Source organism: Macaca nemestrina, chromosome 1, assembly GCF_043159975.1.
Source record: "Macaca nemestrina isolate mMacNem1 chromosome 1, mMacNem.hap1, whole genome shotgun sequence".
NCBI lineage: Eukaryota > Metazoa > Chordata > Mammalia > Primates > Cercopithecidae > Macaca > Macaca nemestrina.
Window position 1 is genome coordinate 99483567 of NC_092125.1, and position 16109 is coordinate 99499675.

Below are 16109 nucleotides of genomic sequence, written 5' to 3' on the forward strand. Positions count from 1 at the left end.
ACAAAGCAAACACCTGGAGTTGAACAAGAGAAGGCACCAGACAATAAGAATTTCAGTAGGCACGATCACATACATATACATTAAAACATATTTGCATAAGTACAAGAGAATTAGCTAAGCATAGATTAGGCTATTTTTATGGTTACTTCAGCTCCAAGCAATATGTATCCTTGGACAACTACAGCACACATCATCACGAAAAAGATTTCATTCTGTTAAACACTGGTAAGTCTGCTAAATTTGTGTGTCTAGTGGGTTGTGATCATTTGGCACAGTCTCTAATATCTCCCTAAATAAGATCCACTTATCAGAGCACAGATGACTCTCCTTGTACCACTGAGTGTACATGTAGCCCCACGTATCCAGGCAGCTCCTGGCTCATTACAATCCTAGTGAAACACACCCTTCCTCTACATGCTCCCCCATTCCTGGACATCCCCTGCTTGCATCCCTTCCCTTACTCACTTGAGTGGGTACATTCGCAGGGCCACGTCCATGCCTGGAGTGTAGGACAGAAATGCAGCCAAGAGTGTCTCCTCCAGGATCCCAAATATTAGGACTTTGTTTCTGGGTAGAAACATTCATGGGTGTGACGGTGAGGGAGAGGAAAAGGCAAGGGGAAATGATATGTTCTGGTGTGTAGGGTTTGGGAGAGTGTTGGGGCTGTTTTGTGGGATGTTCACCTCATGCCCTGCTGGAAAGCTGAGTTGCGGCGAGTCTTGGAGATGATGAGATCCGCCCACTGCACAACCACGATGGTGACAAAAAAGGCCGTTTGGCACGTGAACTCCACAACTTTTCGTTGCTCATAGGTCTGGAGAGGGCAGGGAGGAGGAGACAGTGTCAGAAGGGGATTCTGTACACCTTAAGGCTTCTTCCCTCTCCCACCTTCCAGGACCCCGGGGCTGAGTCAGGTCCTCATTTTTTTTTTTTTTTTTTTTTTTTTTTGAGACGAAGTATCACTCTTGTTGCCCAGGCTGGAGTGCAATGGTGTGGTCTTTGCTTACTGCAACTTCTGCCTCCCCAGTTCAAGCAATTATCCTGCCTCAGCCTCCTGAATAGCTGGGACTACAGGCCCCTGCCACCACGCCCGGCTAATTTTGTGTATTTTTAGTAGAGATGGGGTTTCACCATGTTGGCCAGACTGGTCTCGAACTCCTGACCTCAGGGGATTTGACCACCTCTGCCTTCCAAAGTGCTGGGATTACAGGCGTGAGCCACCACGCCCAGCCAGGTCCTCACTCTTTAGACCCCCACAGCACTTCACAGATGTCTCTGTTTTAGCGCTTTTCATGTTGTATTATGATTTGTTTATGTTTTCCTTGCCTGACTGAGAGCTTCTCAAGAAAAACTACTTGCCTTATTTAGCTCTATGTCCTCTCCCTGTGCTTAGTTCAGTGGATGGCATGTAGCGTGGTCAATAAATATGGATTGAGCTAATAAGAAGGAAGGGGTAAGAGAAGAAGGTGGAGTTAGAGAGGAAGGCAGGGCTGGGCATGGTGACTCATGCCTGTAATCCCAGCACTTTGGGAGGCCGAGGCAGGCGGATCACGAGGTCAGGAGATCAAGACCATCCTGGCCAACATGGTGAAACCCTGTCTGTACTGAAAAATACAAAAAATTAGCCGGCCGGACGTGGTGGCGGGTGCCTGTAGTCCCAGCTGCTTGGGAGGCTGAGATGAGAGAATGGCGTGAACCTGGGAGGCGCCACTGCACTCCAGTCTGGGCAACAGAGTGAGACTCTGTCTCAAAAAAAAAAAAAAAAAAAAAAAAAGGCAATAAAAGGAGAGGAAAGCAGAGTCAGGAGATATAGGTCAGAAAGGGTGGGGCCAGAGGACAGTGTGAATACAGGGGGGAAAGAAATACCCCAAAGAGTGGTATCAGATAGGAGACATTCATTCATTCGCTTGCTCTTTCATTCACACTTTACACATAAGGAACTTAGAGTCTAGTGGGGAAAATATGCTCACCATGTCAGCACAATAGATAGGTTATAAAAGAGAGATTGCAGAGGGCTATGGGAACACAGAAGAGGTGCATCTAAATTACACTGGAGAGAAAAGCTTCTGTTTTAAAAACTAAAACAGCATGTTTATAAATAACTCGTAGATCAAATAAATTTGAAAATATGGAAGACTGCACAATCATGAAATACTATGTATCAAACCCCATGGGATGGGGTAAAGTTGTACTTGGAGAGGAATATAGAGCCTTAAACGATAGAAGACAAGACAAAGGCTGGAAATCGATGAGCCAAGCATGGAACTTAGATTAAGACCAATCAGCATGTTTGTGTGCATCAGATCATCCCACCACTGTCCATCACAGTCAGTTGCCATTTCCTGCATCACTCACTATCATTTCTTGAAGATTTTAGCTTCTGACACTGTTACTCCACTATTACTTCTGTCCTTGTTTTTGGAGATTGAAATGTCCATGTTGATGATCCTTCCAATGCTGTGGTCTCACAGTTCCTTGATCTTCTCCTCCAATGATACTGTCCTCCACTCCCCACCTGGGCTGCTTGCTCCCATCCTTAAACTCTAGATATTGTCCTTTCCAATACCTATTATTTCTTTGTAATTTCAAGCATCTTTCTCTCTCTGACCAGCATTTTTATAATTCCATCTCACTCTAGTATCCTAGTTCCAACACTTCTTGGACCCCCCTGGACTTACAATCTCTTGATTAAATATGTTATATATTTGGTTATTATCTGTCTTCCCATCCCTACCTAGAAATAAGCTCCATGAGAGCAATAACTTGATGATTTTTGTTCACTGTCATATCCCCAGGCCCTAGAACAGTACCTGGTACATAGAAGATGCTCAGTAAATATTGTCTGAATGAACAAGTGAGTGGGGGAATCACTGGAATTAATGAAAGATATTTAGAAAGCAAGGAGCGATCCTTGCTTCTACAGTGCATCATGCACTTCCTGGGTGGGTGGCTCTATACTAGATTATCTGAAAATTACAGTCATACAAGAGACACGGACGCGCCTTTATAGAGTTTGTTGCCCAGGGCAACTGTTCTCAACACATTTTTGTGATACTTCAAGATGTCTTCAATGTGCAGGGGGGAATTCTTAACTTTTTACCTCAAATTACTTTTAATTACCATTAATTTACTGTCAATAAATTTATGCCATGCTGCATCTTGGCAGCAGGGAGGAAGTATCAAGATGGAAAACAAGGGCTTGAGCTGGGAGTTGAGATGTCAGCAGGGTGCACAGCAATGAGAACTTTGGGTGTCATTGGATCCTGGAGCAGTGTTGATAGCTGGGAATATTGACATCTGATGGCCTTTATAAGACTCAGCTAGTGGAAGCCAAGTGAGGGGCATCTTCCCAGCAATTCAGATTTGAACACAATTTGAGAAACCTGCAATTGGCTAGGTTTGGAGCCATCATGGTGAAGTGGGAAAGTGCTGGGCAGGGATCAAGAGTCCAGAATTCAAGTCCAGCTCTTTTAGGAATTCACTGTGGGACTTTGAGCAAGTTACAGAATCTTCCTAGATCAGTTTCCTCATCTGTAGAATGATGATAATTGACTGTGTCCTCTATGACACTACAATTCTAGCAATAATTGGTGTCACATGTCACATGTCCCACTATCTTAGAAATTGGGACAGGAGTATTCACAGATACCAAAAAAGCATACTTACTAAAATTCTTGCACACATATTGTTGGGGAGAGGGCTTCAGTTTGAGCTTCATTCATCTTGGATGTTAGAAAAGACAACTATAGAGGGGTATCCTCTAGGTTAAAAAGGTTTAGAATGATTAGGAAGGGATATACAAAGAAAATAGGTTTTCAGGTTTTTTTTTCTTTGAGATGGAGTCTCGCTCTGTCACCAGGCTGAAGTACAGTGGCGCAATCTCGGCTCACTGAAATCTCTGCCTCCTGGGATCAAGCGATTCTCCTGCCTCAGCCTCCTGAGTAGCTGGGATTACAGGCATGCGCCACCATCCCCAGCTAATTTTTGTATTTTTAGTAGAGACGGGGTTTCCTCATGTTGGCCAGGATGGTCTCGATCTCTTGACCTCGTAATCCACCTACCTCTGCCTCCCAAAGGGCTGGGATTACAGGCATGAGTCACTGTGCCCGGCTGGTTTTCAGAATTTATATTTATTTATTTAGTTAGTTTTTGAGACAGAGTTTTACTCTTGTTGTCCAGGCTGGAGTGCAATGGCATGATTTGGGCTCACTGCAACATTTGCCCCCCGGGTTCAAGTGATTCTCCTGTCTCAGCCTCCTGAGTGGTTGGGATTACAGGCACACGCCACCAGGCCCGGCTAATTTTGTACTTTTAGTAGAGATGGGGTATCTCCATGTTGGTCAGACTGGTCTTGACTCCCAACCTCAGGTGATCCACCCGCCTCGGCCTCCCAAAGTGCTGGGATTACAGATGTGAGCCACAGCGTCTGGTCTCAAATTTTAAATCATATCATTTGAACTATCAGGGAGGAAGAGTATAACAGGAGAGGACCCAGCATTTATTTCTGGGGCAATCATGGTTAGAACCTGGGACAACAGAAACCGGCTCAGAAAAGTTGATATGACAAAGACTTCAAGGAGCCAAAGGACCCAGACAGGCAGGGCCAGACAACAGACAGGAGGGGCCAGCTGGAACGAGCTTATGCTAAACAGAAGAGGATTTGCTGTTGTGACTGGAGACTGAGGGCAAGTGTGAGAATGCTCATACAGGACTGAAGAAAAGGCATCAGCTCTGCTTGTGTGGTGCTTCCCTTCTTCCCTCTTAAAAAATTTGCTAGACCCACTCTCCCCTGTCACTCTCACTCTTACTGGTCTCAGCTCCTACCTTATCCCTTCTACTCACCCACTGCTGTCCGTAGCTGTCCTCCAGGTCATTCAAGTATTTATCTTCCCAGTAGAGGCGGATGCCCAGCAGATCAACAGGCCTAAAACCATTCTCAGCCAGGATTACAAAGTAGGTAAAGAATCCAGCCAGAGCCTGGATCATCCCTGTGAATGACAGAGTTGCAGGACAGGGAAGCTTGGTTCAGAGAAGGGCCCCAAAAGGTAGGCCAGGGGAGGGCTGGGGGCTGGGACTTGCTTCTGGCTGGGCTGGTGTGTGTCTGAAGAGTAATGCGGAAGAGTCTTGCCATCAGCCGCCTGAGCCTGTCATCTCTCATCTCTGTGGGACTTTCCTTCAAGCCCTGACATTTATTTCTAAACTCTGACCCAGTGTCAGCTTTGAATCATATAATCTTAAAACTAAAAAGGACTTTAGAGGCCACTGATTCCCTCTCCCAATTTGTTTTTTTTTTTTTTTTTTTTGAGACAGGATCTTACTCTGTTCATCGCTCACCCTATTTTCTGAAATACCATTGCACTTGGAAACTCAAGAACAAAGACTTCTAATGACTCTCAAATGTCTGTCAAGGCTGACCCCAACACAAGTGATATCTATGTCTACAGCCTTATTTTTCACTACTTTATAAAGACTAACAATTCTACCAACCTGGTTTATTCACTCTTCTCTAACTGTGCCATATGAAATTCCCCACTCCTTTGGTCTCCCACACCTGACCACACACTTACTAGTCTAAGCCCCATTTTCCCACACCAAGTTTAAGTCCTATTTCCTGCAAAAGGCTTCTCTGGCTATCCTCATAATGGTGAGCCTACTTGCTTTGTAATCCTGTAGCATGTTCTGTCTGTACTCATTACTTGGCACTTGGAGATGCTATCATTTTATGTATGTTTGTTCCTTTTGTACTGGAGTCTAAGTCAAGGGCAGATCAGAGGTGAGTGGTTCTTTGTGTTTTCAGGGCCTAGAACAGTTTGTTGCTGAGAAAATATCTCCCTGACTTCCAAACTGACATGGCTCACGTTGCCAGGCAGGGGCAACCACTCCCCGCTCCCTCCACTCCTCATTCCTCTGGGCGCACCAATCTGTCCATAGGCCACGCCAATGAGACGGTGGTTCACCAGATTATCCGTCTTTGGGTTCCGTGGAAGCCTCTTCATGATGTCGCTTTCAGCTGACTCATAAGCCAAGGAGATGGCAGGGACCTGGAGGATGGAGGGTGGGGACGACAGGGGTCACAAAGTTCAGAAGGAAACTCAGCAGTAATTCGAGCTCTACCCCTCTGTCTTGACGCAGCCTCAATCCATCTCACAGGAGGTGCGAGAGCTGGGTCATAAGTGGGTTGTCATGAGTTTTAGTAAGGTAGCTCCAGGCAGAAAGAAGGGAGCTGAGGAGGCAGAATTCTGGGAATCTCTTGCTCACCAGCTTGGCCCTTACCATGTCAGTGCCGAGATCAATGCAGAGGATGGTTATGGTTCCCAGAGGCAGGGGTATACCGAGGATGATGAACATCAGGAAGGGGGTGATCTCAGGGATGTTGCTGGTCAGGGTGTACATGATGGATTTCTTCAGGTTGTCAAAGATCAGGCGGCCTGGGGAGGATGGTCAACCTTCTGTGAGAAGCCCTGGGAGAACACACCTCCCTCATACCAGCTCCAGGACAGACAGGCCACCTCAAAGAAGTGTCACAGTCCAGGAAAGGGTCTGGAAGTCCTAGACCTCTAGGGTCCCAGTATTGTTTCAAAATTGTGTGCCTTTTAATCGGAGCCATGCCGTCTGTGTACTCTTTGTTCTTAGATTCACCCTAGCTAACGTTATCTGATCTCTGAAAATTAGCAGGGTTGGGCCTGGTTAATCCTGCGATGTTTGAGAATGTCAGTATAAAAGCCTTTACAAGATTAAGGCTGAAATGGAAAGAGCCGGGGCTTGGGACAGGCTTGCGTTCAAATCCCATCTTCTGCCATAGCTAGCTGTGACCTTGGGCACCCTCACCTCTGTGAGTTTCATTCCTCCTGCCTTGCAAGATTGCTGCATCCATCTTGACTGTCTTTTCAAAGATCGAATCCCTCTGTGCACTCTCTGCTTGGTCTGTCCCATGACACTTATCTTCTTTTAACATACTATATAATTTACTTATTTGATTGTCTGTCATCCCCACTAGAAATTAAGTTACATGAGGGCAGGGATTTGTGTCTTTTGTTCTCCCTACTGTTGTATCCCCAGTATCAAGCATAGTGCCTCCCACATAATCAGTGTTCAAACGAACTTATCGAATTGAGTGGATATAAAATACCAAGCAAAGTGTCAGGATTATGCAAAGTTTCAATAAAATGGTAATCATTATTATGATGTGGATTGCTATATGTTTTAGTAAGATAGCTCCAGGCAGAAAGCAGGGAACCTGGAATGCAGAATTCTTGGGCTCTCCTGTTTGCCGGAGAGCATGCTCTTCACAATTCTCTGGGGCAGAGGGTGTGTAATTGGGCTCATGCAGTCAATTCATGGGTCAAGCTCCAGCTGATCCTGATGTGTCACCACTATTTAGGCAACAGGTTCCTAGAAGACCCTCCTAAAGATGGCAGCGCATGGAATAGTTCCAGGGGTGTGGCTACATCTTGGAACTTGCTGTGGGCCTACTTGAATTCCAGTGAGAGGACAATGAAGATATTATATTATACCAGAGTCCCAGTCTCCCTGATAGGAAAATAAAATGAATAAAGTGGACTTTTCTCTGCTCTCATCAAAAGGGGTTGCAGATAGTGATGTACCAGCTGATCTAATTTGCAAAATTTTGTCTTAGAGTGATTTTCTTCCGAGCCCATACAGGCTCATGGAGGTTGGATGATGGGAAAACAGAAAGAGGGGATGTACACCAACCCCAACCTGAGTCCAAGGTTGAAGTCTCCACCCTGGGCACCCTGCCTCCTCACCCTCCTCCACCCCCGTGACGATGGAGGCAAAGTTGTCGTCCAGCAGGATCATGTCGGCTGCCTGCTTAGAGACGTCAGAGCCAGAGATGCCCATGGCAATGCCAATGTCAGCCTTCTTCAGCGCAGGGGAGTCGTTCACCCCGTCACCCGTCACGGCCACAATGGCTCCCTGAGGAAGTCCAGACAGAGGGAGTGAAAAATTTATTGCATCAGATCCAGAACTAGTCCCAAAGATCAGTATGATTTCTGCATCCCTCGTTTTCTGATGTAATCATGCTTGATCTAGGGCTCCTGTTCTTCTCCCACTCCTCCCAAGATATTTAAACTTTCAGGGAGCCCCCAAACTGAAGGCCACCATGGAGGTTCCAGATGGGTACTCTCTGGAGTCTCCTCCAGCCCAGCCCATATGTTCCTCTGCTTGGTTTGGAACTGGGCTAAGCCACAGGAGTTCTGCCAGTTTCCTTGGGGCTCCTTTTCCTTCCTTACCAGCCTCTGACATCCCTCGACAATGATGAGCTTCTGCTGAGGGGAGGTCCGAGCAAACACAATCTCAGTGTGGTTCTGGAGGATCTGATCAAGCTGCTGTGACTGTAAGTCCTTTAGTTCTGTACCATGCACCACAATGGCTTTGGCAGCACTGAGGGAAAATAATTTCAAAAGGCTAGTTTTGGGTGTTGAGAATTCACCAGGGGTCTTGGTGCCAATCTTGACTATAGCTTCATTGCTTCTTCTTTCAACCTAGTCTCCTCACTTGTCCCTAGCCCTATATTGTCCCCAAATTAACACATCCTATTCCCTCCCCACACTTTTGTCAACCACTTCTCTCTTTACTTCTTTCTTCATCTTGCTTCCTACCTATTGAAGGAGACTCCAAGAACTTTAGTAAAGTGGCCTCTGGGTGGGGCAGGCTGGGGATGGAGGGAACATGGCAGATCTTGAGTTCTTTAGTGATCTCACCTGGCATCAACCTTGCTAATAGGGATCTTAAGCCGGGCAGCAACTTCCTCTGCCATCTCAGTGCCTTCTGAGATGATGCCCACACCCTTGGCAATGGCCTTAGCTGTAATGGGATGATCTCCTGTTACCATGATCACCTGGGTTGGGAAGGGGAGGGAAGAGGAGCAGAATCATCTTCAGAGCCTGGATCCTTCATCTTTCTCCTCTAAGAACTGACAGACCACTGCTTTTTTTCAACAAGGATTTTAGTTGCTCATTCCCAAGAACTTGTGGTGCAGACCAAAAACCATGCTACTGTGATTTCAACCCTCGGGAGTGGGTCAAGACCATGAGACCATAAAACAGGACAATTCGGGTCCTAGATTTACCAGGAATAAGCCAGAGATTTGACTATATTCAGAATTTCATTTAATTGCTCCAGAAGCTATTCTGCTTTCTTAAGTGCAAAGGCAGAAACACCTACACATAGAACAAGTGGTAATAAAGGAATGTCTGGAATAATCCATCTGCCTAGCAAAATTTCATCTAAGGCCCAGTGCATTGAAATTCTCACTCTACCTTTCTTCTTTCTGTGGCCTCACCCTGCCCCTTAGTTTCAGCTTGGTTTTGGATACCTGGTACCTAGTCCTGTCCCATTTCTACCCAAAGATGAATACCCAGGCTATGTGCTTTCATAGCATTCCATTCCTGTCATATTTCAGCACTTGCCACACTTCTCTGTATGGTGATTGCCTGTTTCTCTCTCTCCCGCACTAGACTGAGAGCTCTGCAAGGGTGGCTTCCTTGTAAAGTTTCCTGCCCTAGCACAATGCCTAGCACGTAGTAAGCCATCAACAAATAATTACTGAATGAAGGAATGGAGGAATGATCACTACCTGGAAATCACTGCTCAAGGTTCCCAAGTCCCTCCCAGCACACATGGCCCAGACTGACCCCAGACAAACTGCCAACAGTCACAGGTCTAACATAGAGCCAGTTCCAACAGAGAGCACCTAGTTCTCCTTAAATACCTCCAATCCCCCAAACCTAGGAGCCAGAATATACAGGTAATCCAGAATGTAAGGTATGAGCAGGGAAGGTGTCTATATCTAAGCTGTAAAGATGTGTATGAGTCTTAGAATTTGACCCAGGAAACATGGGACACAGAACATCTCAGAATTTGAAGAATTCTATTGCTGCCATTCCATGAAGTTCAAGGCCCAACCTGACCAAAGAGGATTTTCTACCTCTGGGTTTGTTCTGAAGCTGAACTTCACTCTCGGTTGGACCGATTTTTGGTTTCCAGTTTTTACACCTGGACATATACCTCTTAGGGCAGCTGTTCACACCCACTGAAGATCCTTCAGCTCTCAATATCTCGTTCTCACTATTGCCTGGTCCAGAGCCCCAGCCCTCCTAGCCTCACCCTTTTACCACCCATCTCGGCAGCACATTTACACGACGTCTTCTAGCACTTTGCTATTCCTAGTGTGGTCTGCAGACCAGCAGCAACAGCATCGCCTGGGAGCTTGTCAAAAATGCAGTCTCTCAGGTTTTCCTGGACCTTCTGAAGCCAGATATGCATTTCAGAACGATCCCTGAGGGATCCGCACGCACGCTGGTCTGAGAAGCACTGTGCTGGACACTGGTTCTCAGACTTCTCTGCTCATTGGAAACTCCAGGAAAGTTTTTAAAAATACTGTTGCCAGGATCCTATCCTGAGAGTTTCTAATTAAATTAGTCTGGGGTGTGTCCCAGACATCCAATTTTTAAAGGCTCCCTGGTGATTCTAATGTTCAATACAAGTGGAATTCTAACTAGAGAGGAAACTTACTATTAAATAGAAATCAGAAGCCCAAGGAAACAGAAATCGGCTCAATTAAACTAAGATTATTGAGCACCTACTCTGTGCAAGGCCTTCTAGTAGATGTTCCAACTTGTGACAGGTGGGGGGCTCCTGGGCTGGCAAGTTATTTACCTTAATTCCTGCACTACGACACTTGCTCACAGCATCAGGCACGGCAGCTCGGGGAGGATCAATCATGGATATGAGGCCCACAAAACAAAGGTTATCCATGGGGAAATTTATTTCATCTGTATTAAACGGGAATCCCTTGGAGAAGCTGCTAGGCAGATTCAAGAAGCAGAAGCCTGGAGAGACACAGAGGGAGGGACCAGTATCATCCAGCACTCTACATTCCTGCCTGCTTACCCCAACATCCTTGATTTCTCACCCCACGGATAATAACCATTTTGATGCCATTCTTTAAAAAATTCTCCTACAGCTCCTCACCTAGCACACGTTCCCCAAGACCTCCCAGTTCTAAATAGGCCTTTTGGAAGGCTTCCTTCATTTCATCGTTCATTGGGTACTCTTGCCCATTCAGAAGAAAAGTAGAACAAAACTCCAAGATCCTCTCCGGAGCACCCTTCATCATCAGTACGTGGGTCTGGGAGCTGTCCTCCCGAAGGTGGATGGACATCTAGGGAGAGCAGAGGGAGCACTGATGGGACAGGAGGAGAGAACAAGGATCAAGGGCAAAAAGAAGGGGAAGATTTCAAAAGTAAAAAGACAGACAACGTGTTTCATACTCCCATTTCTTTTGTTCCCTCCCCTCCCCAGTCACATCTCGCCCAGGTTGAGCCCAGCCCCTCCTCCTTTTTCCAGGAAACTGCAGCCTGGTATTATTTGCACAGGAATCTCTATTATCTTCCCAGCCGGAAGCTCCCTGGGGGCAGGACCAGGCACTCTCACTTTCCCCCTGCATCCTTCCTTGCCAACTGGATGGCGAGAGAGCAGAAATAGTGGGACTGGCAAAGAAAGAAAGCAGAGTAGACAGGAAAGAAAAAGAGTCTGAAGGCCAGGCGTAGTGGCTCATGCCTGTAATCCCAGCACTTTGGGAGGCTGAGGCGGGTGGATTGCTTGAGGTCAGGCATTCAAGACTAGCCTGGCCAGCATGGCAAAGCCCCGTCTCTACTAAAAATACAAAAATTAGCTGGGCATGGTGGTATGTGCCTGTAATCCCAGCCACTTGGGAGGCTGAGGCAGGAGAATCGCTGGAACCCTGGAGGCAGAGGTTGCAGTGAGCCAAGATTGCACTATTGCACTCCAGCCTAGGTGACAGAGCCAGACTCTACCTCAAAAAAAAAAAAAAAAAAGTCCAAAGACCTATGTTCTGGGGCCAGCAAGAATGCATTATGGCCTCAGATCAGTTCATTTAACCTTGCAAAATCTTAGTTCCTTCGACGAAACATAAAAGTGTCTGCCTGGCCTCCTTCCTGGGGTTTTTTGTTGTGTTTCGTTTTTGTGTTTGAAGCCAGAGTCTTACTCTGTCACCCAGGCTGGAGTGCAGTGGTGTGATCTCAGCTCACAGCAACCTCTGCCTCTGGGTTCAAGTGATTCTCCTGCTTCAGCCTCCTGAGTGGCTGGGAGTACAGGCACCGCCACTATGCTGGGCTGATTTTTTGCATTTTTAGCAGAGATGGGGGTTTCACCATGTTGGTCAGGCTGGTCTTGAACTCCTGACCTCAGGTGATCTGCCCACATTGGCCTCCCAAACTGCTGGGATTACAGGCATGAACCACCACACGTGGCCCTTCACTGGGTTTTTATAAGAGATAGTGTAGAAAATACTTTGACAACTGTGAAGTACAATCCAAAAATAAGTTAGTCATTCTAGTGCCTGGGCCTCTGTCTCCTAAAAGCATGAGAAGTCTCCTGAGAGGGGCTAGCTAGTGTGGCTGGGCATGGGGATCCTTGTGGCTGTGGTGAGGGAGGGAAAGGGCACATTCATGAAATGAACCCGAGGGGACAACCCACAGCAAGGAGAGAGAAATGTGGGTTTTGCATTTCCTCTTGATCTCTGATGTATGAAAAGGAGCTCTCCATGGGGTTCCTCTTGTGATGGACAGGAAATGCCCGCTAGGTCGCCTGTTGAGAACAAAATCGACGCATTGAAAGGAACAGTGGGAGTGCAGAGGAGGCCAGACTGTACTGCCCACAGTACAGTAAGCGGGGTGGGAAACCAGTGCACAAAACGTGGTTACAACTGTTCGGTTAGTTTGTTCAGTTACATTCAAAATATGCTTAAGCAATTAAGAGGAAGCACCGTAACTCACTTAAGCAGAAAGCTGGAAAAGGTTTAAAGAGCTCAGTTTTCTTAGTGCTCAGTAAAATGTGTTGAATAAGTGAAGGGCCCAGGAGGTGAAGGCAAGACCTATTAGTAATTTGGTCACGGAAGAAAATCACATGTTGATAGAAAATTACAAATAAAAGAGATGGAGGGAAAAGTCTGGAAATGCTGGAACAGAGCATCTTCTTCGTTTCCTTTTTATCTCAGAGGGAAACAGACCAAGCTCTGCAAACCACCAGCAGTCTGAGATGTGTCTTGCAAAGACTGGAGTCTCCACCGTTAGGGCAAGCTAAGGAAGGCACAAACTGAGGGCCTCCCAGAGCGAGTGCCTGCCAGAGCTTGGTGGCCAGTGGGACAGTCTGTCACACTTGGTGAACCACTGAGGACAAGTCTGCCATTTGAGCCACATGTTCAGTAGCTCAGAAGAGGCACCAACATAGTCATTTGGGAGAAAGTCACTATTTGTTGGATGCGCCAACATATGTTGTGAATATTTTTTGCTTTTATTTTGAATCACATGGAAGGAGAGGTACCTAATTCTTTCCAGTTAGAGGCTATGCTGCCGTCAAAGGCCCTGCCAAGCCACAGAATTCCTGTCTGACTAGTGAGGCCACTAAACATCAGAAAAAGATGGGAATAAGTTTGCCATTTGGGCCTCAAAGACCTATTTTGTTACACTGACTAAAAACCAGTCGAGACAGAAAAGGATAGATCTATTTAACCCTTACTTGCTCAGTGTTCAGTGTAAAACTATGAGTAATTCAGTTTAAAAAAATTTATATAGAGGCCAGGCACGGTGGATCACACGTGTAATCCTAGCACTTTGGGAGGCTGTGGCGGCTGGATACGTGAGGTCAGGAGTTCGAGACCAGCATAGCCAACATGATAAAATCTCATCTCTACTAAAAATATAAAAAATTAGCTGGGCGTGGTGGCACATGCCTGTAATCCCAGCTACCCGGAGGCTGAGGCAGAAGAATCGCTTGAACCTGGGAGATGGAGGTTGCAGTGAGCCAAGATCGCGCCATTGCACTCCAGCCTGGGCAACAAGAGCGAAACTCTGTCTAAAAAAAAAAAAAAAAAGAAAGAAAAAAAGATACCAGCTGACTTGGGAGTCTCGTTGTCATTTTCTCTGACACGTTTTCCCAACACCTGAATGTCTGGCCTTTTCAGTAATGCATGGAGTCGAAGAATCTACTTCCCTAAGCAAATCTTGACTGCCCTGTGGAACTCAGTTCGTGCCTGGCAAAGCTCCAGTTCTGATAATGCCACTGTTCCTGCATCCTACCATAACCCTCTCTTCAGTCTGCCCAGATTCTACTTGGGAGAGAAAGACTCTCTTTCCTGTCCCTCCACAGTCTCTCACTCAGCACTTCCCCTGCTCTCGTCCACTCCTCCCTGGAGAGTGGACCAAAATGTTCCTGGGAAATGAAAAACTTCACGCACATGAACACATGTAATTAGTTAAGGTTACATAGAAGTAGGGGAGGCCCTAATCTAATATGATTTGCATTCTTATCAGAAAAGAAGATACAAGACACACAAGGGAGAGGGTCAGGTGCCAACAGAGGCAGAGACCCCTGATCGCCTACCCACTGACAGCCACTAGAACTGCAAGTCAAGTGTGGGGTGAAAGGAAATACTTGATGGCTAACGAAATAAAGTGTCTTGCAAATGCAACCTAATTCTGCAGTGGCAAATCTCCTAGTAGACACAGAGGGGCCCCCTAACAGCTGCATGTGACTCCAACATGACTTTCATCAACCAGCTTCTGCTATCTACAGGCATTTCAGAGAGCATTTTATGACTCGCTTTTTCCCCAAGTGGCACAGCTCAGAGCTCTGCATAGGACTGACTGATGCCTCTTCCTTTATCACCTGTTTCACCTCTCTTTACCTGTTTGTCAGGTTCTCTTGATGTGAGTCTTCTGTTAATTGGGATGCAGGTTCTACTGAGCTCCTCCACTGCTCAGAGGTGAAGTTGAAGGCAGAGGCAAAGCTCCCCTTGCTCCAGTGATGAGCCCATCCCCCACCAGCATTCTCCTACCTTTGTGGGTTCTGTACCTGGTACTTGTTGGTGGAATTAAAGGGAATCTCTGCCACCTTGGGGTTTTTCTCTCTCATCTCCGCCACAGAGCTGTAAGACTGCTCGACGAACTTGAGGAGGGCTGACTCAGAAGCATCACCCGTTGTGGCTCTCTGCCAGGATGGGGTTTGTATAGTAAGCCCCAGGGGCATGCCACCTGGGCATGAGGCATACCTGTGGCAACATGGAGAGCGGACAAATGGGGGAGGGCGGGTACCTGGGGTGAAATTACTGAGCTCCAGGAGAGGATTTTTTGGGAGAGGGCAGGTTATGTCCTGGACACTGAGGTACCCTCTTCCCCTTTGGGCCTGACACCTGAGCAATGGGCAGGATCTCCTGATTGGCCTTAAAGTCAGCCCGGTTGCAGAGGCCAGCGATTTGGGCCAGGATAAACCAGGTATCAGAGCTCTTGGCAAATGTTTTTCCTAGGGAGAAAGAAAAGAAGAACTGTGAGCAGGGAATGAGAATTTTAAGCAAGCAGTTATTCACATCCTCTTTGGCACCCAGATACTTCACAGGAGCAGTGTTTCTTTCCTTCACACCTCCCTCTTCTTCACTCTACTTTCAGGCTCCCTCCTCTCTGTCTGGACTCACCATTCTCTCTCAGCTCACTCATCACATCCCCCAAATCCCTCCACTCTTCTTCCACCAATACCACTAGTCACCAGTCTGTTCTTCGGTGGTGTCAGCCTCATACACGGTCATATCAAACCACATGTGGGCGACGGTCATGCGGTTCTGGGTGAGGGTGCCCGTCTTGTCTGAGCAGATGGTGGATGTGGAGCCCAGCGTCTCCACCGCCTCCAGGTTCTTCACCAGGCAGTTCTTCCGCGCCATACGCTTGGCTGTGAGGGTCAGGCACACCTAAAGCCAAGAAGAGAGGAGAGAATACACACAGGAGATGGAATACTCACGCCACTTTGCATTGTGGACGTTTGATCATTTTTAATGCTATTTTAATTTTTTTGTACTTATTTCCCTTTTGTTCCCACCTACTCTTTAAACATTTCATTTCTGGCTGTGGTAAAGGAATTAAGAAAGTGATTGTGGTTTGTGCTTTATGGTAAGAGTTTCAAAAAATAGTGCATTTTTAAAAAAATGTCTTTTTCTGTTTTTGTTTTTGAGACAGAGTCTCGCTCTGTGTTGCCCAGACTGGAGTGCAGAGTGATCTCGGCTAACTGCAACCTCC

General features: G+C 46.7%; 1 protein-coding gene across 2 annotated transcripts in view; it reads right to left on the reverse strand.

The window, feature by feature from the left end:
• Positions 1-16109, reverse strand: part of LOC105498166 (ATPase Na+/K+ transporting subunit alpha 4) — a 38881-nt gene that overhangs the window by 8166 nt on the left and 14606 nt on the right. Inside the window, exons 8-20 of one of the 2 annotated variants that reach the window (XM_011770057.2) lie at positions 15586-15784; positions 15236-15345; positions 14899-15033; positions 10996-11185; positions 10681-10853; positions 8724-8860; positions 8253-8403; positions 7767-7935; positions 6274-6428; positions 5918-6041; positions 4843-4988; positions 684-814; positions 466-567 (exon numbers count right to left, since the gene is read on the reverse strand). In XM_011770057.2, the coding sequence (XP_011768359.1) occupies positions 466-567; positions 684-814; positions 4843-4988; positions 5918-6041; positions 6274-6428; positions 7767-7935; positions 8253-8403; positions 8724-8860; positions 10681-10853; positions 10996-11185; positions 14899-15033; positions 15236-15345; positions 15586-15784 (1922 nt within the window). Of the gene's footprint in view, positions 1-465; positions 568-683; positions 815-1359; positions 1437-4842; positions 4989-5917; positions 6042-6273; positions 6429-7766; positions 7936-8252; positions 8404-8723; positions 8861-10680; positions 10854-10995; positions 11186-14898; positions 15034-15235; positions 15346-15585; positions 15785-16109 lie in introns of those variants that run through there. The other variant, XM_071082601.1, reaches the window with a different exon arrangement.